Raw genomic sequence first — 25,009 nt, forward strand, 5'->3', positions numbered from 1 at the left:
CTTTTCTTTTATCAGTAAAGCAAAAGCCTTCTCACTAGCGAAAACTTTAGTCCATGCCCACCCCAGCTGCCTCTAAAGTGGGAATGGGCAGGGGAGAAGAAAAGTTGCGAATGATTGCTGGGGTAACCAATAAACAGTGTCTGCCAGAGAGTTTATCTTGAAGCGAATAATCCTGCGGCTTTTTGTTATTGGGAAGAAGTAAGGATATAGAACCTTTGGGGATATGGCTCACGACTGTAAACATTTCCACTAATAAAGTCATTAAATCACAGTTCTTGGATTGAGTTAAAACACCTATTCAGAAGGCAAATAGCCTTATTTTTCACCCTGAATTGGCCATAAACCTTAACTAATGCTATTTCCAGGCCTCAGTCTTTCCCACTATAAAGTAAGAATAATGTTTATTCCCTGCCTCACTTGGATCCTTTCAGTCACTCATTTATTCAACAACTATATACTACGTGGCTGCTATGTATCAGGCGCTGTGCTAATGCTGACCATACACAAATAAATAATGCAGAACCCCTGCCCCCAGTGACTGACATTCTAATGGGGAAGGGAGGCCAGGAACATATTTATTGAATGCCGCTGCATCTTGGACTATGCTGGGTGCTTTATAGTAAATAAATATATAATATAGAAGGTATGTAAACAAATAATATAACAGGTAAAGTGGTGCAATAGAAGTATTCATAAAAAGCACTTTGGGGGGCTGGCCCCGTGGCCGAGTGGTTAAGTTCGCGCGCTCCCCTGCAGGCGGCCCAGTGTTTCGTCGGTTCGAATCCTGGGCGCGGACATGGCACTGCTCATCAGACCACGCTGAGGCAGCGTCCCACGTGCCACAACTAGAAGGACCCACAACGAAGAATACACAACTATGTACCGGGGGGCTTTGGGGAGAAAAAGGAAAAAAATAAAATCTTAAAAAAAAAAAAAAAAAAGCACTTTGGTACCCAGAAGGGGAAATGACTCATTTTGCCTGGGGAATTGGGGAAGGCTTTACCAAGGAGATGAAATCTGAGATAGGGCTTGAAAATGAGCTGGACTTTGCTGTGCAAAAGAAGTGCTGGGGTGGGAGTAGCTTCTGATGGAGACATAGTTCATTCAAAAGCATTGACGGCTTTAAAGGGACCAGCCTGTTCCTGACAAGATGAGTAGCTCACTCTGCTCAGCACTGGGGTGGTAGGAGGTGAAGTGGGGAGCTGAAGGGGGGTGGGTGGTAGAGCCAGATTGTGAAGGACCTCAGAGGCCACGTGAAGGAGGTGGCCGTGGGGGGAGCCATTGGAATACAGGACATGATCAGATTTATGCCTCAGAAAGATCATTCTGGAACCTGTGAGAATGGAAGGTTGAATGGAGAGAGGCCAGGAGCAGAGACGCTGTTTTTAGGAGGCTTTTGCAAAATTCTTGGTGAGAGATGACTCAGTGAAGGCAGTGAGGGTCCTTTATTTTTGGTTTCCAAAGTTTATTAAAATTCAAAGAATAGAAAAACTTTTACATAAAAATACGTCAATTGTACCTTCCACATTCTTGTCCACACACACACAAACCGAAACATGCTATCTTTTTGTTAAACCTGTAGCATGTGACAACAGTGGTAGCCAGGCCCGTTCGTTCGGTTCACCATGATGGAGACGGAGCTTGGTGAAGGAGCCGTGTTTATGAATTGAGCTTTAAAATGCACACACTATGGGACACTCACTGCTGTCCCCGCGGTGGTTTCCTCAATGTAGGGTCACAGTCAATATCGTTCGTGTGTAGAGATTAATGCAGGCCTACGTGTCAGTTTTTATAAATGTTTATCAATAGGCTTATTTAAATATTTTTAAACATTTTGGATAACTTGATCATCAAGAACTGCAGAGAAAATGTGCCTCTCTATTCTGGAATGCCTCTTAGAGAACCTGCGGTCGCACTTAGCATCTCTTCATGCCCAGTCCCGCTTCCGAAAGGCGGATGGTAGACATTTTAAAGCTTGTCCTTGCTGGGTGTCCATCACATTCAGCTCTCACTCTAGAACTAGATGGACAGCTTTTGGTGACTGATTGGGTGTGTTGAAAGACAGAAAGAGAGGAAGGAATCGAAGATTCTGAGGTTTCTCACATGGCATTTAGGTGGCACCATGCACAGGAAATGCAGAAGAATGTGGCATCTGCTCAGCTCCATTTCAGCTCCGTGAAAAAAGTACTTGTTTTGTCCCAGTGATACTCTTCTTCCCACTTCCCCTCCCCTGCCAGCCTCACCCAGCTGTGATTGCGAGGTCCTGTTCTCAGATGAGGCTCCTATGGCCTCTGGTTGCCTTGTCCCCTCGTGTAAAATGAAAACGCGTGGCTGTAGTAAACACAGACAGCAAGGGGGAGAGGAGCCGATCCCTGGACAAGGCTCGGGGTCCGGGCGCAGGGATGTGGCCGACCAGTCATGGGCACCCTCATAGTGCCTCGCCACGGCTGCAGGGCAGTCTTTTTGCTTAACTGCAGCACAGTCTTCATAGTTTTAATAGTTTTCTAAGCCCAGTACAGGGAATTGGACTTCTTATGATTCTTCAACTTCTCAAGTGCATGACTAATACTTGAAAGAATTATTAAGAGACTTCTTTATTTTTAATTGCATCTGCTTGTTTGGTATGTGACCCAATTAATTCATTCTTGTTGTGAATGTATTGAAAGACCTTGTACCCTCTTGACCTCTCCTTATAATTCTGACTGTCATCCTCCTTTGAATCACTGTTTTGATTACACACTTAGAAGGAACTACTAAAATACCCTTCCTCGTTGCTCGGTTGAAATGACCACTGTGTGGACTCAAGGACAGTCCTCAGAGCGGGGTTCTTGTCCTCAAATGCTCAGTGGCCTGTACCTCCCTTTTCACCTTCCCTTTCCCACAATTCCACCCCTTCCCCTTTACAGGTTTTTAGTCGCGCATTCCTACTTTAATAAGAAGACTAGCTCTTCTCCCTGAGGCCCAAAGAGCTGTGTTTTTTTTTGTTTTGTTTTGTTTTTTAAAGATTTTATTTTTTTCCTTTTTCTCCCCAAAGCCCCCCCGGTACATAGTTGTGTATTCTTCGTTGTGGGTTCTTCCAGTTGTGGCATGTGGGACGCTGCCTCAGCGTGGTCTGATGAGCAGTGCCATGTCCGCGCCCAGGATTCGAACTAACGAAACACTGGGCCGCCTGCAGGGGAGCGCGCGAACTTAACCACTCGGCCACGGGGCCAGCCCCCCAAAGAGCTGTGTTTTAGCAAACACAGATAAATCATTAAATGTGCCTTATCAGGGTTGGGATTGCTGGCAGGTGCCTCACAGCAAACATCATTGCAATTTCACCATCATTTCCCCCCTCTTCCAAACATACATTCGTATTTGTTTCTTCTTTTCTTAGATTCCACTATCAGGCAAATCTGCATTCAAATGAAAATTGATCCAGTTGACTCACCCAAATACAGGTGGAAGCCTGTCACTGGGAAGCAGTTTTAACCAAATTGTGTGAAATAAAGTTCTTTGTTCTGATGTTGTTTCTGTCCAGTGGTCTGAGCATTTTCATCTTCTTGGATCTTATGGAAAGTTCTTTCTACCATTTAATTATCACCACGTGGTATCTGGTTCTATAAAACAGTGCGGTGCTTTAAGAGCGTTCACAATAATTTGCTGAGGTAAAGGACAAGATATTAACTCAGTAAATTATTTGTCTTGTTCTTCAAAGTGAGACCTAAAGGCCTTTTAGTGGCCCAGACAGGTGTCCTCATGCAAGTGTCCCCTTGGTACTTTGTAGCTTATCTCCTTATATTACTGTAGAAAGAATGTTTGTATAATCCATTAAAGGTTAGTGTGAAGAAATATGGATGATAAAATTAAAGGTAATCCTATGGATGATGACAAGAAAATATAATTTTTTTTAAGATGACATAAGAATGTATTAACATCCACTTATTTCATTCACAGCTATGAATTATGTACAGATAACTTGAGGCACTCACCAATTTCCCAGATATGATGAGACCTTTGGGGAAATTCTAGTTGTCCACTCTGCTAGTAGGGAGTTTTATGTGGAGCAGTGTCTTAGTCTGTTCAGGCTGCAATAACACATACCACAGACTAGGTGACTTATAAACCACAGAAATTTTTTTTTTTTTTTTTTTGAGGAAGATTAGCCCTGAGCTAACTACTGCCAATCCTCCTCTTTTTGCTGAGGAAGACTGGCCCTGAGCTAACATCCATGCCCATCTTCCTCTACTTTATACGTGGGATGCCTACCACAGCATGGCTTTTGCCAAGCGGTGCCATGTCCTCACCCGGGATCCGAACTGGCGAACCCCGGGCCGCCGAGAAGCGGAATGTGTGAACTTAACCACTGAGCCACTGGGCCGGCCCCATAAACCACAGAAATTTATTGCTCACAGTTCTGCAGTCTGCAAGTCCAAGATCAGGGTACCAGCATGGTTGGGTGAGGGCCCTCTTCTGGGTCACAGACTGCCTATTTCTTGCTATGTACTCACATTGCAAAAGGGGCTGGGGAGCTCTGTGGGGCCTCTTTTATAAGAGCACTAATCCCTTTCATGAGGGTCCACCTTCATGACCTGATCACCTTCCAGAGACCCCCACCTCGTAATACCATCACCTTGGGTGTTGGGTTTTCAGCATATGAATTTGGGAGGAGCACAAAGATTCAGACCATAGCTAACAGTATGCAGTTGTCGTCACTATGTAAGGTAAATTCCTCATTAAGGATTTTGTACAACCCAGAACATAGGGCAAAACTGGTTTTCATAAAGGGGAGTGAAAGTGTATTTCCTTTCAAAGGATTGAACCATTTGTTTTTACATCAGAATCTGAGATTCAGCGTTCTTGATTTACTATCTTGTGTCAAGAGTCTACATTTCTGGAATTTTAACATGCAACTCAACCATTCATTCATTCAACACATAATTTATTGAGTACCAACTGTCTACTGGGCACAGTGCTAAACCGTGCTATCAATCTACTGGAAAGTGTGGTTGGCTGACCTTTAGTGATGAAAGAGAGAAAACACTGGAGACTTGACTAAAATTGGCATCCATTTGCCACCACAACTTCAAGAATGGCCTTCTTAGAGACAGGAAATGAGCGTGAAAACCAGAGGATACTGGGACTTATGTGCAGTTACCAACTACATTCTTCAGAAGGAAGCCTCTGCTGAAGTCCCAAATGTTGACTCAACTGAAATTTGTTCACGTTCCATTGTCTGTTCCTCATGATGCTCTGTTCTTTTGGCCCAGAAACAGAAAAGATAGTACTCGAGGCAGGAAACGGATTGCCATCCTGGAAATTCAATGACCAGCTTTTTCCCTGTGACGTGTGTGGGAAAGTGTTTGGCCGACAGCAGACGTTGTCCCGACATCTCTCACTGCACACGGGTAAGTCAGCCTCCCTTCTCTGCCTTCTCCACTCTGGAGCACCAGCTTCTCTCGTGTCAAGAAGTTGACTTTCTCTAAGAGAATCATAACAGGAAGTGGTGGAAATGTTTTTATCCTGACTTTTTCAAGCCATTTCACCTGGCATGTTCAAATAAGGCCCTGGAAAGGGTTTTTTATTTGTATTGAAAGGACTCAGTTCAGGCAGGATTGATGAGAAAAGATACACATTTAGGCGTACCCCAATAAAATTCCTCAACTCTAAGGAATTTCTCGCTGTCGTGTTGAGGGTGCAGGGGGTGGGGCTGCACCCTGTCTTCTTGGACTCATCTTACTGTGGTAGGCGGGAGCAGTGGGGAGACAGAGCACCTTGGGGGAGACAGGGTTGCTGCCTTTATTGACATGAAATAGTAGGGAACTATGATCAATTCTGAGGCTTGGGAAAGGGAAGGCAACCAAGTTAAGAAGGAGTAAAGAAGGAATAAATATTAATCAATGCAGCAAAAATAAGTAAAGATAAAAAGAAATAAGGTAAAATCATTTGTAAACATAAAGCAAGATGGAAATAATAAAGTGAAGTATCTCAATTTTTACACTGAAGATCAGACTTCTTGAAAGTTCAGATGCATCTTGTTTATAGGAAACACAAAACAAAATGATAAAGAATATAAATCAATAAAGGTTTTATATATCACACGAAATATAAGAAAAGGCACAACGGGCAGTATGAATATGACAAGATTGATTTTTTCTATTTTATATATAATTTTAATATTTTTAATCTTAAATATTAAACCACTAAAGGCAACATTTAGTCGTATACTTAGCCACAAAGAAAACTTTAACATGTTCAAAAAAGTGGAGGTGTTATAGGCCACGTTCTCTGAGCATACTGAAATGAAATTGGGAATAATTAAGGATCAATAAAATGTCCTACCTAATTGGGTCAAAGGAAAGAAAGAAAATCAAAATGTAAATGGCAGACATCAAGAAGGAACGACAAGGCGAACATACCTAAACCTAGAACAAACAGCTACAGCTGTGGTCAGAGGAAAATTTATAGACAAAAATGTTATTGTTGTTGTTTTTTAAAGGTATGCTTTTTTTTCCTTTAGTGAGGAAGATTGACCCTGAGCTAACATCTGTTGCCAATCTTCCTCTTTTTTTTTTTTTCAATTTTTCTCCCCAGTTTCAGTACACAGGTGTATATCCTACTTGTAGGTCCTTCTAGTTCTTCTATGTGGGATGCTGCCTCAGCATGGCTTGATGAGCAGTGCCATGTCCACAGCCAGGATCCAAACCTTCAAACCCCAGGCCACCAAAACAGAACACGTGAACTTAACCACTATGCCACCAGGCCAGCCCCAAAAATGTTTTAATTAGAAGAGAAGACAGAGAAAAGTGAACTTAGCACTCTTCTTAAAGAATTAGTAAAAGAGCAACAAAATTGAGGAAGAAAACCGTAAAATAGATAAGTCCCTGTAAGCCTGGTTAAGCAAGGAAAAAGAAGCAAAAATATTCAAAATTAGGCATGAAAAAGAAGCCTAAATCATTAATACAGATGCTATTAAAGAATTATTGGAAAATAAGGGCAGCTTCATAGCCAAAAAAAAAAGTTAGAAACTTAGATGACCTAGATAATGTCAGCAAAATTTCCAACACTGACCCAAGAAGGAGGGAGAAACCTTAAGTCAATCAGCTACCAAAGGGGAATTTGGAAAGATGATGAAGGAGATACCGTTAATAAAGACGTCAGGTCCAGAAACTTCCCTGCGTGGGTTCTTAACCTTTTGACACTAGAAAGTTCTGGTATTATTAAACCTTTCCAAATGATAGAAAAAGATAGAAAGCTCAACACTTCACTTTAATACCAAAACTTAACAACCTTGCTTACTAATACAAATGCAAAAATTCTAAACAAAGGACTTTATTTTATCTGCACTGTAGGATGTTCCCTCAGCGCTGCTGGCCAGGGCCACCAGCACCTCAGCTGTAGGGGACCACCATATGATGGTCTCACATTTTGTTGTAGAAAAGCTTTTTCCGTGTTCTTTCTGTGAAGTAGATAAGACAGATATTTTCTTTAAGACAAGTGCAATATTACCAAGTAAGAGTTAAGGATAGAAAATGAAGTTGTTCTTTCTTACTGCTATGGGTTGTTGCCTTTGTCTGTATCACGAAAGCATAGCCTGCTCTTTCTACTTTAATTTGCTTGATTAATCAAATGAATTCAGAATGCCACTCTGGAAACAGTCTGAAACATTGTCAGTTTTATGAGAGGGTTTTCATTAAGAAATTAATTGAAATTTTTTATGTATGTAAAATGAAAAGTTCCAATTAAATTATTTCACACAAGTCATTTTTTTTTCCCTTTAATTTTATTAGTTTTTTATTTCTGGGCTGACCCAGGCCTGGAGCTTAGGGAAACTGATTGGGCTTTTCTTACACACCAGTCCTATAAATGCTGTTTGTCAACTCCCCTCTACCCCCAGCCAAGCACCCACCCTCCACCGACACATGGAGGATGCGCGCACACACCCACACACACTTGCCACTTGCACACAATATTCTTTTAGCTTGTATTGGGCTCCCCTTATCAGGAAGAGGGGCCTGAGGTGTCCAGGAAAAAGCAGATGGTCCCGTTGCCCTGGGATTTTCTTTTATCTTTGAAGGTATTAATACAGGAGTGACCTGCTGCATAGACTTTTAGATATTTGCAATTCCAAGGCGTTCCCTTTGTCCCCATTTGAAATGAGGTTTGAACCCTCCTTTCCTTGATGCCTGTAACTGATCTCTTGCAAGGTGTTGAGACTTCATTTTTGAGAGCGGTTGGGGTTTTTCCCTGTTCCTTCTCCCTCAGAGGAAAGAAAATACAAATGCCACTTGTGCCCCTATGCTGCTAAGTGCCGTGCAAACCTGAACCAGCACCTGACCGTCCATTCAGTGAAGCTGGTGAGTACGGACACTGAGGACATCGTCAGCGCCGTCACCTCTGAAGGCAGTGACGGGAAGAAGCACCCTTATTACTACAGGTGAGCTGCGAATGGAACCCACTAGTCTGGCCTTCCCAAACTTGCTCGAACACTCCCTGCCCGTCTGCTGGCGCAAACGTGACAGGTGCCTCTTTTCAGTAGTAGTGCTGAGCTTCCTTTTAGTCTTCACTTAGCTTAGATTGAACCCTGCAGGGGTACTGACTCCGCTCCTGGCTTGAGTGGCCCTGGTAGAAGTAATTGAAAGGGGAGTGGTCTTGGAGGTGGCTCTCTGGGGTGGAGCTCCAGAGAGTGGCAGGGCTCTGGGGATTATTAGCTTTTATGTCTGTGCCGCCAGGACACTCCCACCTTTGTAACTGAGCACCTCGCTGCTTCCTGAGAATTGTCCTAAGGAAGAAAAGACTAGGGAAAAATAAATCTGAGAACCCTGAGGAAATAACCCGGAAAGCAGTGCATATTTTCCCTTGATTGTGTTGTCCTTTAGTACCTGGAATTTTACGTTTCTCTTCCATATTCTACAGTGAATCAATATTTGATTTGGTTGCTATAAAATCCCAAATTTCAGTCTTCACTGACCAATCTCCAATCTCGACCAAGAGCTAGGCCACACAGATTGGTGGAAGCTTGCTTTTGCATGAAATGTCTCCATGGATGGGTGGCTTCTATCAGGAATTGTCACAGAGATGGCTTGCTCCTGTTTGGAGTGCCATCTGATGACCTCTATGTGTTTTCATTCCTACATGGAAGGTTTCCAGAGCCAGCGAGAGGCTCCTGGGTATGTGGGGCGCTCCAAGTTTATCCATGTACCAGCACCACTAATATCTTGGCAAGGCTACAACACACCTCTTTTCCCAGAGGAATCAGTTAGGTGATGCGCAGCATCTGGAATCTGTAATTTTAAATTAGCTTTACGATTATTTAGCATCATTATAGCATATATGGGATTTTGTTACATTATGTTGGCACGTAATCCGTTTGGCACAGTGACCACTTCAGAGACATCCCAGAAAGCAGAAGAATTTTCTAATGTAAAACCTTTTGGTGGGAAGAAAACATACGTAAAAGTCCAGTTTTCTGGGCATAGAAATATGCCAGTTATATGTATATTTAGAAGTATCACTCTTCTCTCTCCCTCTCTTCTTTCATCCTCTCATATAGCTGTCACGTGTGTGGATTTGAGACCGAGCTCAATGTCCAGTTTGTCAGCCACATGTCGCTCCACGTGGACAAGGAGCAGTGGATGTTTTCGATCTGCTGCACTGCCTGCGACTTCGTCACCATGGAGGAAGCGGAGATAAAGGCTCACATTGGCACCAAGCACACAGGTGACCATCCCTGGCGGTCCTTCTCACCCTCCTCTGCTCCATCCCTGGCCATCCCAGCGTGCGTGCCCACCTGGCAGAAGCACCCTCGTCGCCATGCAACACTGATGTTTCCTTCCTCAGAAGGAAGGACTTTCCTGGGGTAGCAGAGCGACATGTCCCTGTAGCCATAATGCCATTGCCTGGCACGGCTTGTGCCTCACTGATCTGAAGTCTCAAGTTCAGATGCCATTGAGAGGGCTAAGCTGTGTGCTTGCTCCTTGTCCTGGTTGTCATCGTCACAGGTAGCAGTCATCAAGCTCTTAGATGCCCCCCGACTAGATCCCACTTAAGCCTCATCACGACCCTCTGAGATCGATACTCTTATAAGCACACTATATAGGTGGAGAAACTGAGGCTTAACAGAGGTGAGGTATTCTGTCGAAAGTCAACAACTAGGATGTGACTCCAGAAACTCATTCTAGGGCCTGCTGTCTGTCTCCTTGCTGTTCTGACATCCCCAAACAACACTTGGCAGAGGTTTGAACCTCTCTGTTTCATTGTCCCAGGGCACTGTGCACCTAGTTCTGCAGGCTCTGCTCCTCTCCCGTGAAACTGCAGCTGTGACACTGTCCATAATGACACATGGCGGGTCTGTTCAGGGACAAAGAAAACCAGATTCTCCTGAAACAGGCCGATCACTCTCTAGACCATGGCCAAGACTTTGCCGGTGCTCGCCTTTCATTTAAGGCTCTTGCCATTCTGGTTCACTTTTTCCATTTAACGATGTTAACATTTTGACTTCATCGTGCAATTATCCTCTCACAAGTGATGGTTACAAATGACACCAGCGTGGAGTGACTAAGCGAGAATGAGGAGGAGCTCCCCCTGGTTGTGCGGTGCTTGCAAATTACAAGCTGATGTTGCTGACCGCCAGCCCTGGGTGTCGAGTCAGCCCCTGGCATCATTGGCACTTGAAGGATTCAGGAAGGGGAATTTCCCTGACAGTTGTGCAGATGACGTGCGCAGTTGAGAAGGATCTCTCTGTGCTTTCCTAGCCACTTTGGCTCTGTGGTGCCAACAGCAATAAAAGCTTGTTTTTGTCAGTAAGTTGAGCAGCTATGACTTGGAGGTCCTCAGAGAGCCGTTATGCTGAGTGAGAAGGTGCCATTTTTACAGTCGGCTGTCTGACCGTAACCACATTAGCACCGTGGGCAGCAGGTGAGCTGGGAAACCCACGTCGGAGACAAATTAAATTCAGCCTTTCTGGAGTGGCTAATGGAGGGAGAGGCCAGCCTTTCTTCCATTTCCACTGGCTTTTCAGATACTCTTTTTTTATTTTTTTCTCTTTTCCGTTACACTCTCGTTCTTTAAACTCTACTCCAAAGTATGTTTAAATTCAGCTGAGAATCTTCCTCCAACCTCCCTGCTCCACAGCCCCCTCCGACCCCCACACCTCAAGGAAACCATAGAAACCATAATGGCTAGAAAGAAGTTGGACTTAGAATCACTTAATTGTCATCAGTGGAAACTTCCCGTTCACAAGTAACCTATGCAAACACAGTCACCTCCTAATTGCCACAGGGAACACAGCGCAGATCTTGTTCCCTGTGAGGTGATGGGGCTCCTCGTCTTGCTGGGAAGAATGTTCTCGTTTGTTGGCATAGAGAGCCAAGAGTGAAATGCATTAAAGAGGTTTCTTTTTAATACAGTAGAAGCCTTTAACGCTACTGCTATTAGGGAATAAGGTTATAACCTATTTTATAGGTTTTTAGCCAGGGACGCTAGCAAGAGTTTTTGGGTTTTTTTTTAAAGGCCGTATAGTAAATATTTTGGGCTTTCAGGCCATATAGTTTCTGTCACTACTATTCAGCTCTGCTGTTGGAATTGGAAAGCAGCCATAAATGATATGCAAATGAATGAGTGTGACAGTGTTCCAATAAAACTTTATTGACAAAAACAAAGGAGGCTAGATTTGGAACAAGGGCTATAGTTTGCTGACCCATATTATAAGCTGTTGGTCTCAGAGTGAGGATTTCATGTGTTTAGTTGCTATTTTGAAGTGTTTGAATTTGACCCAAAATATGTCCATCTAAATCTGTAAATTAATAAACTGTATAATTGCAAAGTTATGATATAAAGCAATATATATGTTATATAATACATATAACACTATACATTCCTGAGAATAGAGAGCTTTTCTAAGTCACTGCTGTATCTCCAGCTCGTAGACCAGTGCCTGCACAGCATAGGTGAGATGTGAACGTTCATCCCGTGAATGAACATACATGTGCAAGCACATCTGCGCACATTTGTGTGTGCTAAGTAAGAAAATTACTCCAACATGGCCCTTGTTTGAACATTAGAGTCCACTGACTTATGTATATAATTGATGTGGAAGAAGTTACTTGGGATGGAGGAAAGCACACTTTGAATTCTAAGTCCTGGTTCTAGCTCTCGCATTGCTGTAAATAGCACTGCGAACATAGGAACTCATTGAACTTCTCTGGGCCTCCATCCATTCCCTGTATTTTTAAATTCTCAGGACATGCCCAACAGACTTTAAGATTCTCTAATTCTTTGAGCCTTGTTCTCTAATTTATTTACCCGTCGTAGGAATGGGCACATTTTATTTCAGTACCCTAGGGAATCTGCAGCGCTTTCTTGTTAGCAATGTGAAGTTGTGATCTCCAGGACGAGCTTTCACAGACAGACCCAATTTTTGTTTAGTCTCTCACAGAATCCACGTGCTTTGTCCTGCCTCCTTACTGACTCCTCTTACCCCAGACACGATTATGATGGAGTGCTGGGTGGGTATCTGAGGAAATGTCCTCTGTTTAGGGGTTTCTTCTGTGACCCCTCCTCACCCTCCTTCTCCCACTCCCTGGCTGCAGAGAACATCAGCAAGGGAAAAACGTTCCCTCCAGTACTCGTGACTTTCTCAATGCACATTTTGCTGCAGTTTTTAAATGTTGCAATCGTGGCATTGAGGAATTTGAATAGCTCTTTGGAAAATACAACCATTTAATACTTCCCCTCACTCTGACACCAAAATCAGTGCCAGATGACTTACACAATCCCTGTTAAATCAGCCCTAGACAGGCTTAAAGAAAGGAGGATATTTATCAAACTTAAAAAGTGAGGACTTGCAAAAGCTTAAGTGACACAAGAAATCACAAAGGAAAAGAATCAAGAGACCTGACACACATTTTTTTCTATTTGCAAAAGAAAGGAAGGAAAACAAACACAAAACACCACAGTCTCAAAAATGTTTGTGAAAATGACAAAAGGCTAATATATCTACTACATAGAAAATTCATAGAAACTGGTAAGAAACACCTTAGGTCTCTGGAGAATTTTACAAAGGATGTGAACAGTCAATTCACAATAAGAGAAATAAAAGCTAATCACTTCACATAAGGAAAAATGTTCAAGCTTACTGACAGTCAAATTAAAACTCAAGAGCAGCTTCTGGTTCACCTGTGAAGTCAGGAGCCTGATTATAGTGTTACCCACGGCTGTGGGATCACACTGATGCTCTCGTGGCCATGGCCCTGCAAAATGGAAGAACTTTTGAAAACTAATTAGATGGCATAGACCAAGAGGCTTGAAAATGGAATGCCCTGTGACCCAGTAATCCCACTTCTGGGGATTTATCTGTAGGGAAAAAAAATCAGCCAGTGGAATATTAATCTTAACTTAAAATTTAATTTTAAGGAAATATTTAAGTAGAGTAGGACAGGTCCACTCCGTGGATATAATACTGTCCTTAATTAATTCCTAATGATCTTCATAAATTTTTTAGGAGCCATTTGTGTGCCAGGTATATAAAACCACATGGGAAAATACAAAGTGTTAGTTATTATTATTATACTTTATAAATATTATATGTTATATTTTATAATATAATGATAATCTATTCTTCTGTAATGCTTCCCATGAGCCAGGCATTGTTCTTAGTGCTTTACATATAAAAACCCATTTAATCCTCACAACAAACATATGAGGCAGGAGCTGACATTATCCCCATTTTTTAGACGAAATAATTGAGGCATAAAAGCAAATGCCTTGTCCTAGGTCATACAGCTACTAAGTGGTACAGGTGGCATTCAAACAGGTGTTGTGGATCTGAAGTCCTTATTGTTAACCACCTTGCAATTATGGCAACAACTTTAAAAGAAAGATGCTTACTTTTAAAAAATAGAAAAGTCCACCAAAAATGTCATGGTGTTTGTATTGAGGCAACAAGACAACTGGTCTTTTTTTATGGTTTCAATTTCTCAATTGCTGTCATTTTAAATTGTGAAATATTCAGGTTTTTTGACATTCTCTCCCCCTGGCTGTCCTAATTTATGAGGGTGCATTACCTGTGCACAGGTGTCCTTCACCAAGAATCTTTGTGATGCTGAAGGTGAACAAGCCCTGGAACCCCAGTGAGCCTTGGACTGAGTTGACGAGGGCGCCCTGGCTCGCTGCCTGCAGACAGAGCAGAAGGGGATGTGGGCCGAGAGGAGAGCAGGCTATTTGGGCAAGAGATTACAAATGGAGCGGGCAGGGCCATTTCCCTGTGCTGTATCCCAGAGTGGCTGCTGGGGCACCTGGATATTTATATATTTATTAATTTAGGTAGCTCTCCCCAGTGCCTTAAGCCCAAGGGTACTTGAAGCTATTCTTAAAGATGGCAACTAAAATTATATGTTTTAATTCTATAAGCTAATTTAAAATAATCACTTGCTGTATTCTGGTTGTTAAGACTGTCTTAGAGGATGGATTTGGTGAATAAATATCAGGGACTCAGGGCTCCCACTGAAAATCTTCTGTTCATCTACAAAATGTGACTAAACGGGTTATATATTTAGACAAGAGATTGGCAATAATGGTGCTGACTTTCAGGCTTCCTTGTACCAAGGGAGCGCCTGTATTTTAAAGGCATATTCCCTTCCTCCTCAAGGGTCCGTGAGTGAGGTCACATTGTGTCTGTCCAGGAACTGAGTTCAGTTCTGCTAGGAACAAGATTTTAAAAGTTGTGAACTGAAGTCAGAGTTGTTTGCACTGAGCATAATGCAGTGCTGACAGGAACAGGACTCGAAAACATTGTAAGCGGGTCAATATTTTTTCCTTCCTCTTTTTAAAAAACTTTTTTTAATTGGACAAGTAATTTATGGTCACTCTAGAAAATTCTGAAAATGCAATAAAAGAAAAAAATAATGCTGATAATTTCATGCACTACGTGTAACCACCATTGTAGCTTTGTTTATTTCCAGACTTTTTATGTGTATATATAATACATGATTTATTTTGTAATCTTTTAATAAAAGCAGTTTGTTTCTAGAGTTTACAATCACTAGATTACTTAGTTGACTGATTTGAAGGGAACTGAAGCACAGTCTCCTTATATTTTCTACCCTAACATAAAACTATGGGGTTGCATTGAATTGGTTTGGGGAGAATTGACATCTTAACAATATTGAATCTCCTGAACCATGAAAATTGTGTAGCTCTCCAGTTATCTGGGTTTTATAATGTACACCTTTAATTTATTACAGTATACCTTCAAGTAATATCATACCACTTCATATGTAGTGTGAGAACCTCATGATAGCATACTTGCATTTCTCCTCTCCCAGCCTTTAAGTTATTGTTGTCATACATTTACTTATATATGTTATAAACCCTACAATTCATTGATTTTTTTAACAAAATACTTTTATTATCTTTTAAAGAGATTTTAAATAATAAGAAAAACTCAAATGTTTACCCATGTAGTTGTCATTTCCAGTAGTCTTCATTGTTTTGTGTAGATCCATTTTTACATTTGGTGTCATTTTCCTTCTCCCTGAAAAAAACTTTTTTAACATCTCTTGTAATATGAGTCTTTCTTTTTTTCTTGCCTTTGTTTTTGAAATGTATTTTCACTGGGTATAAAATTTCTGGTTGACAATTATTTCCTTCAGGACTTTAAAGATGTTAATCCACTACTTCTTTCTCACTTGCATTGTTTCCAGTAAAAAATCTGCTGTCATCCTTATTTTTTGTTCCTCTGCACTTAATGTATCCCTTTTACTCTGGCTGCTTTTAGGATTTTTTTCTTTATCACTGATTTTGAGCAATTTGATTATGATGTCCTTTTGTCTAGATTTCTTCATCTTTCTTATGCTTGGTATTCATTATGCTCCTTGGATCTGTGGGTTATGATTTTCCTCAAATTTGGAAAATATTTGCCCTTTTCAAATATTTTTTCTGCCCTCCCACTCTGTTAGGGACTCCAATTAAACTTAATTAAGCTACCTGAAGGCATCCCACAGTTCACTGGTGCTTTTTTTATTTTTGTAATTCTTTTTTCTGTTTCATTTCAGATCATTTCTATGCTGTTGTCTTCAAGTTCACTCATCTTTTCTGTCATATATAAATTGCTGGTTATCCCATCCAGTGTACTTTTCATCTCGGACATTGTAATTTTTCATCTCTAGAAATTTGATTTGGGTCTTTTTTATATCTTTCATACCTCTACTTAACTTTCTGAACATATGCGATACAGTTACAATAACTGCTGTTACTTTCATGTCTGCACATTCTAACAACTTTGTCAGTTCTGGGTCAGTTTTATTAGTTGATTATTCTCCTCGATTTGGGTTTGTTTTCTCATTTCTTGGCATGTTTGATAATCTTTGTTTGGATGTCAGACGTTGTGATTTAACTTCTTGGGTGCTGGATATTTTATATTCCTATAAATATTCTTGACCAGTTAATTACTTAGAAACTTTGATCCTTTTGGGCTTTGTTTTTATGTCTTGTCAGGCAGGTCTGGAGCAGTGCTTCATCTAGGGCTATTTATTCCCCATTACTAAGAGATCTTCCTCTGTTCTGCCCAGTCCCCTGGGAATTACAAGTCTTTCCATCTGGCTGGTAGAAACAGGCACTGTTCTCTAAGCCTTTCAGATGACTTTTTCCCCTCCAACCGTGGGCCGTCTCCTCACGTACTTGCTGTGACCCATACTCTGCTGAATATTCATGGGAGACCCTCCGCACGTCTCTGAGTTCTTCCTCTGTGCTGCTCTCTCCTCTCTGGTGCTCTGTCCTGCAAAGTCTAGCCATGTTGGTCTCCCCATACTCTCAGCTTTGTCTCCTCACCTCAGCAGGTGTGTCAGGCTCCACCTCTGTTGCCTCTCCCTGCGCTGCAGCCTGGAAGGTCTCTCAAGGCAGGAAGTGAGGGAATCATAGGGCCCACCTCTTTTTTTTCCTGTCTCTCAGGAATCACTCTTCTTCATTGCCTAATGTCCAGTGTTGGAAACTATTGTTTGACACGTTTTGTCTGGTTTTTTTAGTTGTTTCAGTAGTGATGGTAAATCTAGTCTCTGAGACTCCATCCTGAATGGAAGCAGAAGTCTCCTGACACTAGATTTTAATGACCTGTTGACTTGCTTACTTCTGGTTTTGAGAGAGAGTCCAGTGTGCAGTAATGAAGAGCATGGATGCTAGAGTCAGACCAACTGAAATCTCCGCTCCACCACTTGCTGGCCATGTGACCTAGGCCAGGTTAACCCGACTGTGCCTCCCTTCCCTCATCTGTAAAATGGGGTGGTAATAGTCATGTATCATCAGATTTTGGCGAGGATAAAAATGAGATACTGCATTTGAAGCATGACACAGTTCCTGGAACTTGGTAGCACATCCAGGACATCTTAGCTATTGTTGCCATTTTATTTTAATTATCGTAAGACCCCAGTCAACACTTACCAAATGAAGGACTATGTGCTCTTGACCCCAAGTACCACAAGTGTCATCACCATAGGTGACTGGGATCTGAGATCCCTTAGGTGTACTGGGGGAGCTTGTGCTTTCTAAATGATGATGTAGCTGTGAGACCAAACTCCCCGCCGCTAATTGTTATTATTCGAGGGTTTTCATATCCTAAATAACAGATCTGGGTTTTGTTTTTTTTTTTAATTTTCAGGGGAAGACAGAAAGACCCCAAGTGAATCAAACAGCCCCTCTTCGTCCTCCCTCTCAGCTCTGAGTGATTCAGCCAACAGCAAAGACGATTCAGACAGCTCCCAGAAAAACAAGAGCGGGAACAACCTGCTGGTCATCTCTGTCGTGCCTGGGAGCCAACCCTCACTGACTAGTGAGGAAAAGCCAGAAAAAGGTAAGGAGGAGATGGGTTGGCCTGCTCAACCTACCCCAGTCTAGAGGGTGACCCACCCAAGTCTAGGGGGTGACCCAGTCTTGAGAATAAGCCCTTGAGAGGGGTGATGTTGGAAAATGCATATTAGGCTTGGGAACACTATAACTTGTATCACCTCAAATTTGCATCTCCTTTGGGCTTGATTTGCATCCAGATATGGGGTGGAAGGATGGGGAGGGTGACATTGATTTGGAAGCTGTACGTTTAACTCCTTTTAGCATGGAGATGCAGGGCACAGTGCCCGACAGGGTATAGCTGGTGAGGAGAGGGGAAGCGGGGGCATCTCCACCCTACTCCTGCCCTCCTGTTCCTCTGCCCCATGCGCCTGTACATCCAGCTTCGGTCCTTTCAGGGTTCGAATGCGTTTTTTGCAACTTTGTCTGCAAGACGAAGAACATGTTTGAGCGCCATCTGCAGATACACCTCATCACCCGGATGTTTGAGTGTGACGTGTGCCACAAGTTCATGAAGACCCCCGAACAGCTGCTGGAGCATAAGAAATGCCACACTGTCCCCACCGGTGGGCTCAAGTAAGGAAAGCAAGTACAGAACCTTTTACTGTGTTGTTATTAAACTCCCTTTCCCCATCCCTACCCCATCCCCTCCCCTGAAGGTTTTGGGGTACATGGAGAGAGGGAGCTCGGCATGGGGGGCGTTGATCAGGCACCTCTGCTACTTTTAGCTGGATATGAATTAGACCTGTCCCCGAGGAGGGCAGCAGATGTCAGCAAAAGAATCCATTTCACAAATATCCCGGGATTCCCGGCAAGCAAGAAGACATGTTGGAGCAGCTCGGTGTGCAAGGGTGGACTCATCCTCCACTGCTGGAGTTTTGTTCAGACTTGATTTCAATGGACTGGGGCGTTAGTGTCCCCACGTGTAAACATTACACTGTCACTGCACTTCACTGTCTCTATTTTTTAGCTGATTTGCCGTATATCTTTTAAAGAAGCATTATAACCACCCCATCCGCAAACCACCCCCAAATATTCAATCCTTGCCAGTATGAACAGGCAGGAGGCAACGTTTTTCATGCAAAGATCACCTGCCTTGTGTCTTCTGTAAACATGCCTGATGCCTTCTCTGGAACTGGAATTGGGATCTCCCTGGTTTAGCCGTCCTGAGATCTGACATTTCCAGTCACATGTTGTTCACAGATCCCCAAAGACCTAGACAACAAGCATCATCATTAACCAGCATTTGCAAGAAGCCCTCTGGTCTGAAGTGAGACCCATCAGTTATTATCAAAGGCACTGTGTGTCTGGCTTGATAAGAGGTGCTAAAGGGCAAACAAGGAATAAAACATAATTTCCACCCTCAGGAAATTTATGTCCTAGCACTGCCGGAATTTAATCTTCCCTGTGATTCTGAAATCAGAGTCCCTGTTCACAAGGCACTTATGGGCCAGTAAAGAGAACGAAGCGTATGTCGCAGGGCACAGAAGGACACATTATTTTCAAGACAGAATTATTCATGGTTAGCTGAAATGGTCATGTAATTAAAAGAATGAAAAATTACATTTTACTTAAATACGAGAAAAAATTTTTTGTTTTTAAACATTTTTATCTTTGAAACTCACAACTTGCCAGAGAGGTGGCATGACTCTCCTGAATGGGCGAGGGATGGAGAGACCCAGAAGGACCCTGGGAGTCGAGTGTTGTGGCCCATGCACGGTTAACTCTCCCAGGCTCCTGCCTGGTCAGGGGGACCCTCCTCAAAAACTTGCTCAAACAGAGGAGTTGGGGAGCAGGACCTACTGTGGAATTCCATTTTGTTTTACTCTTGGGGCGCTTAGGTGGGAGGGGGAGGAGGGGCTTACAGGGATCGGGGAGGGGAGATGCTAATTCAAGACCACCAGTAAATGGGAAATACCCAGTAAGAGCTTATTTGGGAACGTGATTTGGTTTGTTCCCACTGTCCCTTTCTAAATATTTATGTACTCTTATTTAAAACAAACAAAAAAAAGAAAACCATGTATTTCTGTGGTTGGACTAGCGCTCATCACCTTCCCAGTAGCCCAGTCACACCCATGAAGTCTTCGGCGTGGCCACTTGTGGCTTTGCCAGTTAGTCTTTCCTCAGGGACCTAAGGAGTCCCAAGCCTCCGAGCCGTTGGGGAGAACGCCCAGTGAACACTGATGCTTTTGTCGGTACAGACACTTCCCGTGCGGTGCTAACGGTCCCCTGTGTAATAGTTTATGTTCTAGGATGACCAAGTAGAAGAATACTTTGAAAAAATTGATAATGCCTTCTGGCTATACAGTGAGTCTTTGTTTTGTTTTGTTTTGTTTTCCCTTTGCCGTATCAGAGAATTAATTTGCCTGAGAGGGTGTCTTGACGATAAATAATGGGAGCACGGAAAACCCATAGCACTTTGCCTGAGCAGCGAAAGAAAGCTTGAGCCGTGGGTCACAGAAATGTCCTTAAAATGAAACAGACTGCCGATGTCTCAATTGCTTTTCTGTGATGGAACTGCTTGTACTCTATATCCTGTTCATAATGCAGATCAAATAAGATTATACTATTATTTTTCTTTTGCCGTAGCTCAGGACAGTGGTGAGTTTCAGACTCCTCTAGGTAAGGCCCAGCTTGGCGTAGGGGTTGTGTGTGCACCTGACCTGGGAATGGGCTTCATATTTCTCTCGTGTGCACTCTTCTGTGAGCTGAGGTTCCAAGGCTAACGGCGAGCTTGGCGCTGAGGAGCAGTGCACGGTGCACTCGGTCGTGTTGGGCTCTGCTGAACACCTCTCCAAACCCTCAGAGGACACCTCACTCCTGGGCCCCGCTGCGCTGCAGGGGCCCAGCCAGAGCTGAGGCAGCCACTTTTGCATCCGCATCCTTTTTGTAAAGAGAGCAAACACGCTACAGCTATCCTATCAGCCACCAACTCGAGCCTGGCAGCTTCCAAAAGAGAAGCTCAGCAGAATTTGTAAACATGCCCTTACTGCTCCTTCTGGCCCCTCTGGACAGCCAGGAGGCTTGGGGGAGGGGAGCCTAGCCTCCCTGCGTAGGACGGAGAAACCAAGGCACAGAGAGGCCCAGGCTTTGTTCCAGGGCATTTCCAGCTAGAGCTCGATCAGGTGACGGAGCTGGGACCAGAATCTGCCTCAATCACATGTAGAGACCAATCCAGTAATGAAGCAGTGCCTGCCATGTGCTGAGTCCTCTCCCAAGCACTGTAGAGAATGCAGAAGAAATGTCAGATACGGTCCTGCCCGCTGAGAATTTATGATCCAGTTGGATTATTATTATTTCCATGATGTAATAATGTATTACTAATGTCTTTAAGCTCCAGATAGCAGTTGTCTCCCTCCCTCCTTATCCCTCATTTGCAGATGAGCTGGTGGGTGGGCCTCCTCCTCCCATGCCCCCGTGCTGGTCCTCATCTTCCTTCCCTGATGGAGAGCCAGTGCTGTAGGACACAGGTTTAACGAGTACATCTCTATGTATATACACACACAGAGACACACACAGGCCTTCTCATCCTAACAACCCTTTAATAAGCACGATTCTGACCCCTATGACTTTCTGTTTGCTGGAGGTAGCTCTCCCCTATAAGCTGTTCTTTAAAACTCTTAGCCTTTCTGCGTGTGCTTGGTGTGGTGCATGAAAAGTCGATTCTTTGTGTTGCTCCCATCTAGAGGGGAGGTCATGAGGTTACCCCTCTGCTATGTCCGATTGGGAGTGGGGAGGGTTTCAAGGGGATGGGCGGGGAGGCTGGAGGGGAGCGACAGCTTATTTATTCCTCACACTTTCTCTGCTCCCCTTCCTAAGAGCTGGTGTTCACTGTTCCAGCCAGGAGACCCAGAGTAGGCTGAGTAGACCTCGTCAGAGCTCCTCCTTTGTGGGGACGGCTCTATAAGCAGAGAGAGCCAAAGAGGGCCATCTCAACCCCTGAGAGGCAGCAGGGCTGGGCTGGGCAGGGGCAAGCCAGGCCTCAGAGTTTGGAGGGTGGCGTGAGGGAAGAAGGCAGGTGAGGCGGGTACAAGAAGGGCCACAGCAGAACCTGTCTGGCTGAACCTCCCTTTCATTGCTTCCCCCGGCAGGTGCCCATTCTGCATTTATTCCACCAACCGCCCCGCTGCCATGGAGTGCCACCTCAAGACCCACTACAAGATGGAGTACAAGTGCCGGATCTGCCAGACAGTGAAGGCCAACCAGCTGGAGCTGGAGACGCACACCCGGGAGCATCGCCTCGGCAACCACTACAAGTGCGACCAGTGCGGCTACCTGTCCAAGACGGCCAACAAGCTCATCGAGCACGTGCGCGTGCACACCGGGGAGCGGCCCTTCCACTGTGACCAGTGCAGCTACAGCTGCAAGCGCAAGGACAATCTCAACCTGCACAAGAAGCTGAAGCACGCGCCACGCCAGACCTTCAGCTGCGAAGAGTGCCTGTTCAAGACCACCCACCCTTTTGTCTTCAGCCGCCACATCAAGAAGCACCAGAGTGGGGACTGCCCCGAGGAGGACAAGAAGGGCCTGTGTCCAGCCCCCAAGGAAACAGCCGGCCCCGGGGCCCCGCTCCTTGTCGTCGGGAGCTCCCGGAATCTCTTGTCTCCCCTGTCGGTCATGTCTGCCTCCCAGGCTCTGCAGACCGTGGCCCTGTCTGCCGCCCACGGCAGTGGCTCAGAGCCCAACCTGGCACTCAAGGCTTTGGCCTTCAACGGCTCCCCTTTGCGCTTTGACAAGTACCGGAACTCGGATTTTGCCCATCTCATTCCCTTGACAATGTTATACCCCAAGAACCACTTGGATCTCACATTCCACCCTCCCCGACCTCAGACTGCGCCTCCCAGCATCCCGTCCCCCAAACACTCCTTCCTCGCCTACCTGGGACTAAGAGAAAGAGCAGAGACTGTCTGACGGCAGCCATGTTCTGTACCAAAAACAAAGAGACAAAAACAAAAAACCCACAAAACTTAAACACAACCCCAGCAGGTGTATGTTGCTGCAAAACCTACAGGCCCCCATGGGTCTGAACCACGTGTACTGTATATCTTTAGTAAGGAATAGAGAATTGGCTCTGTGTGTATACCTATTGCATTGACCTGAAAGCTGCTTTATCCAATCTTCAGAGAGGTGACCTACTGCCTACTCTACCTTCGAGGCATGCGCCCCAGCCACCCACTCCCACTCTCAGCCCTTCTCCGTGCTTCTATCTGAAAGGAATTCTGTCTTGTTAAACCCTCAAGAGAGTGTCCTTAATAGCAATCAGCACTTGTAAGCTTATATACTGGTGCATTTTTGTTTTCTGTTGGGTGAGTGGGGTGTGTGGGCGTTTGTGGATTCTGAAAGAGAAAGCCGTGTGTCGTGTGCCATGATGTTTCTCTTGCACATTCTTTGTACTGGCTTCTTTAACAGCGATGACCATTCTTTTCCCTCCTGGGTTGTTCATCCGCTACAGTCTCTCCCTGAGCTCCTTCATCACCTTTCCCTCTCTATTTTGTGGCTACAGAGTGGTAGGGCCTGGTGCTCGGTCGATGAAGGAATGGTAGACATCCACAGTGCTGCTTGAGATTTCCGACAGAGTGCTGGAGACCTTGTGCTCGAGCTTTTCTGGTTGAGGATACGAGGAATCAAGAGACCCACCTGGAAGAAATATCTGGCAGCACTGCAACTAACATCACAAAACTGAAGTGTGTTTTTGTGTGTGTCCATACGTATACAGTGTGTATGGTACACACACACAGTGCATCATTTTTTTAAGGGCAGATTATATATATATATATGATGTATTAATTCAGTGGTTACCATTTGTTTGCAGGAAAAAAATTGTATGAGTGAAAAATTTTATGGTTGATAAATCCAGCCAAGGAGATTACAAGGGGTTTGGATAAATTCTGGGTATAAATGCTCAGACTAAAAAAAAAAGAAACGGCAGTTTTGCACAGTGCTTTGGTCTTGCACTAGTTTTTTTTTTTCTCATCTGCAAAAAAAAAAAAAAAGAAGAAAAGGAAGAAAATGTACCTTTTATATGGAATGAGTAGACTGTGTGTTTGAAAATTTCGTCACAACCTCTTTGACATATAACGACCCAACAAAAAGGTGCTGTTTAGTCCTACGGTTCAGTTTATGCCCCTGAAAAGTTTCCATTGTGTCTGCAGGTCATCTGGCTATAGCGGTATTCTCCATGTTATTAATAATTCTGTATTCCATTTTGTTAACGCCTGGTAGATATAACCTGCTAGGAGGCTAACTTTATACTTATTTAAAGCTCTTATTTTGTGGTCATTAAAATGGCAACTTACGTGCAGCACTTTATTGCAGCAAGAAGCAGATGTAGATTGGTTGCAAAGCCCTCTGCTCATCTTTAAAAAGTGATGGGTGATTTAAAAACAAGAAAAGGAAAACAATCTTTGGCGGAATATGTTCATTGCTTGTATTTTTAAGACGACAGAATTTCCAGTATGAAACAGACTGAAAGAGCAGGAAGAAATGTGCTTTGTATAATAATGGGAAGTTTGGAATATAAAAGTTTATATATTATTTATCTATTGAAGAACTCGTGTACAGGAGGAACGATGCTTTCTGACTGCGTTGCCGTTTTCCATCACGTGTTACCCTAGAGTTGGGATTTCTTTTTTCATCTGTTTCACCAGGGGAAATAAAAGCATCGCTAATTTTCTTCCTCTAGTCAGTTTGCTTCACTGAAAGCTCCCTCAAAGTTGGTACAGTTCTACAGGAAGCCAGAAGCCTGTACCGTCTGTCCACACCATGGTCCCCCCGCCCCGCCTGCGCACCCACCTTCCTTCCCCCAGACCTAGCAGGCGTGCTGTACTTCCCCTCGCCAGTCAGCCAGCCCTGGCAAACCTGTTTACACTAAGGGGATGTCCCCGGGAGCAGGGACGCTGAGCCAGCCAGCTAGGGCGGGAAGCTCCTGCGCCCTCGGTCATTCTCCAGCAGAGACATTTGTTCTTGGCCATGTTTGAAAAGTCATTCAACCTCGCCACGTCAATGTCTCAGTAAAAGACACTATAGACAGTTATGGACAATACACTCCAAGAATACTGTGCTTATGGGTGGGTTGGTTTTTTTTTAAAGTCATGTCTTTATCCCCCATATAATGGAGAATGTGCCACTTGGCTAATAGTGTGCTTTCAAAATTACAAGTTCAGTGATGACAAGAAAGAGGGCCACAGTGATCCCA

At 43.9% G+C, this 25,009-nt stretch overlaps 1 protein-coding gene across 14 annotated transcripts in view; it reads left to right on the forward strand.

Annotated features, from left to right (window-relative positions):
• ZNF827 (zinc finger protein 827) overlaps window positions 1-23,815 on the forward strand; it is a 163,840-nt gene extending 140,025 nt beyond the window's left edge. For 2 of the 14 annotated variants that reach the window (XR_011537111.1, XR_011537110.1), the window contains exons 9-16: window positions 5,250-5,387; window positions 8,245-8,416; window positions 9,533-9,699; window positions 17,630-17,821; window positions 18,213-18,390; window positions 20,055-20,121; window positions 20,404-20,436; window positions 21,906-23,815. Coding sequence is in view for 12 of the 14 variants with exons in the window: in XM_070608877.1 (XP_070464978.1) it covers window positions 5,250-5,387; window positions 8,245-8,416; window positions 9,533-9,699; window positions 17,630-17,821; window positions 18,213-18,390; window positions 21,906-22,725 (1,667 nt within the window). In the remaining 2 variants the exon portion in view is untranslated. Of the gene's footprint in view, window positions 1-5,249; window positions 5,388-8,244; window positions 8,417-9,532; window positions 9,700-17,629; window positions 17,822-18,212; window positions 18,404-20,054; window positions 20,122-20,403; window positions 20,437-21,905 lie in introns of all 14 variants that reach the window. The other 12 variants (XM_070608882.1, XM_070608880.1, XM_070608887.1 and 9 more) reach the window with 6 other exon arrangements.
• The last annotated feature ends 1,194 nt before the right edge of the window (window positions 23,816-25,009 follow it).

Source organism: Equus przewalskii, chromosome 2, assembly GCF_037783145.1.
Source record: "Equus przewalskii isolate Varuska chromosome 2, EquPr2, whole genome shotgun sequence".
Taxonomy (NCBI): domain Eukaryota; kingdom Metazoa; phylum Chordata; class Mammalia; order Perissodactyla; family Equidae; genus Equus; species Equus przewalskii.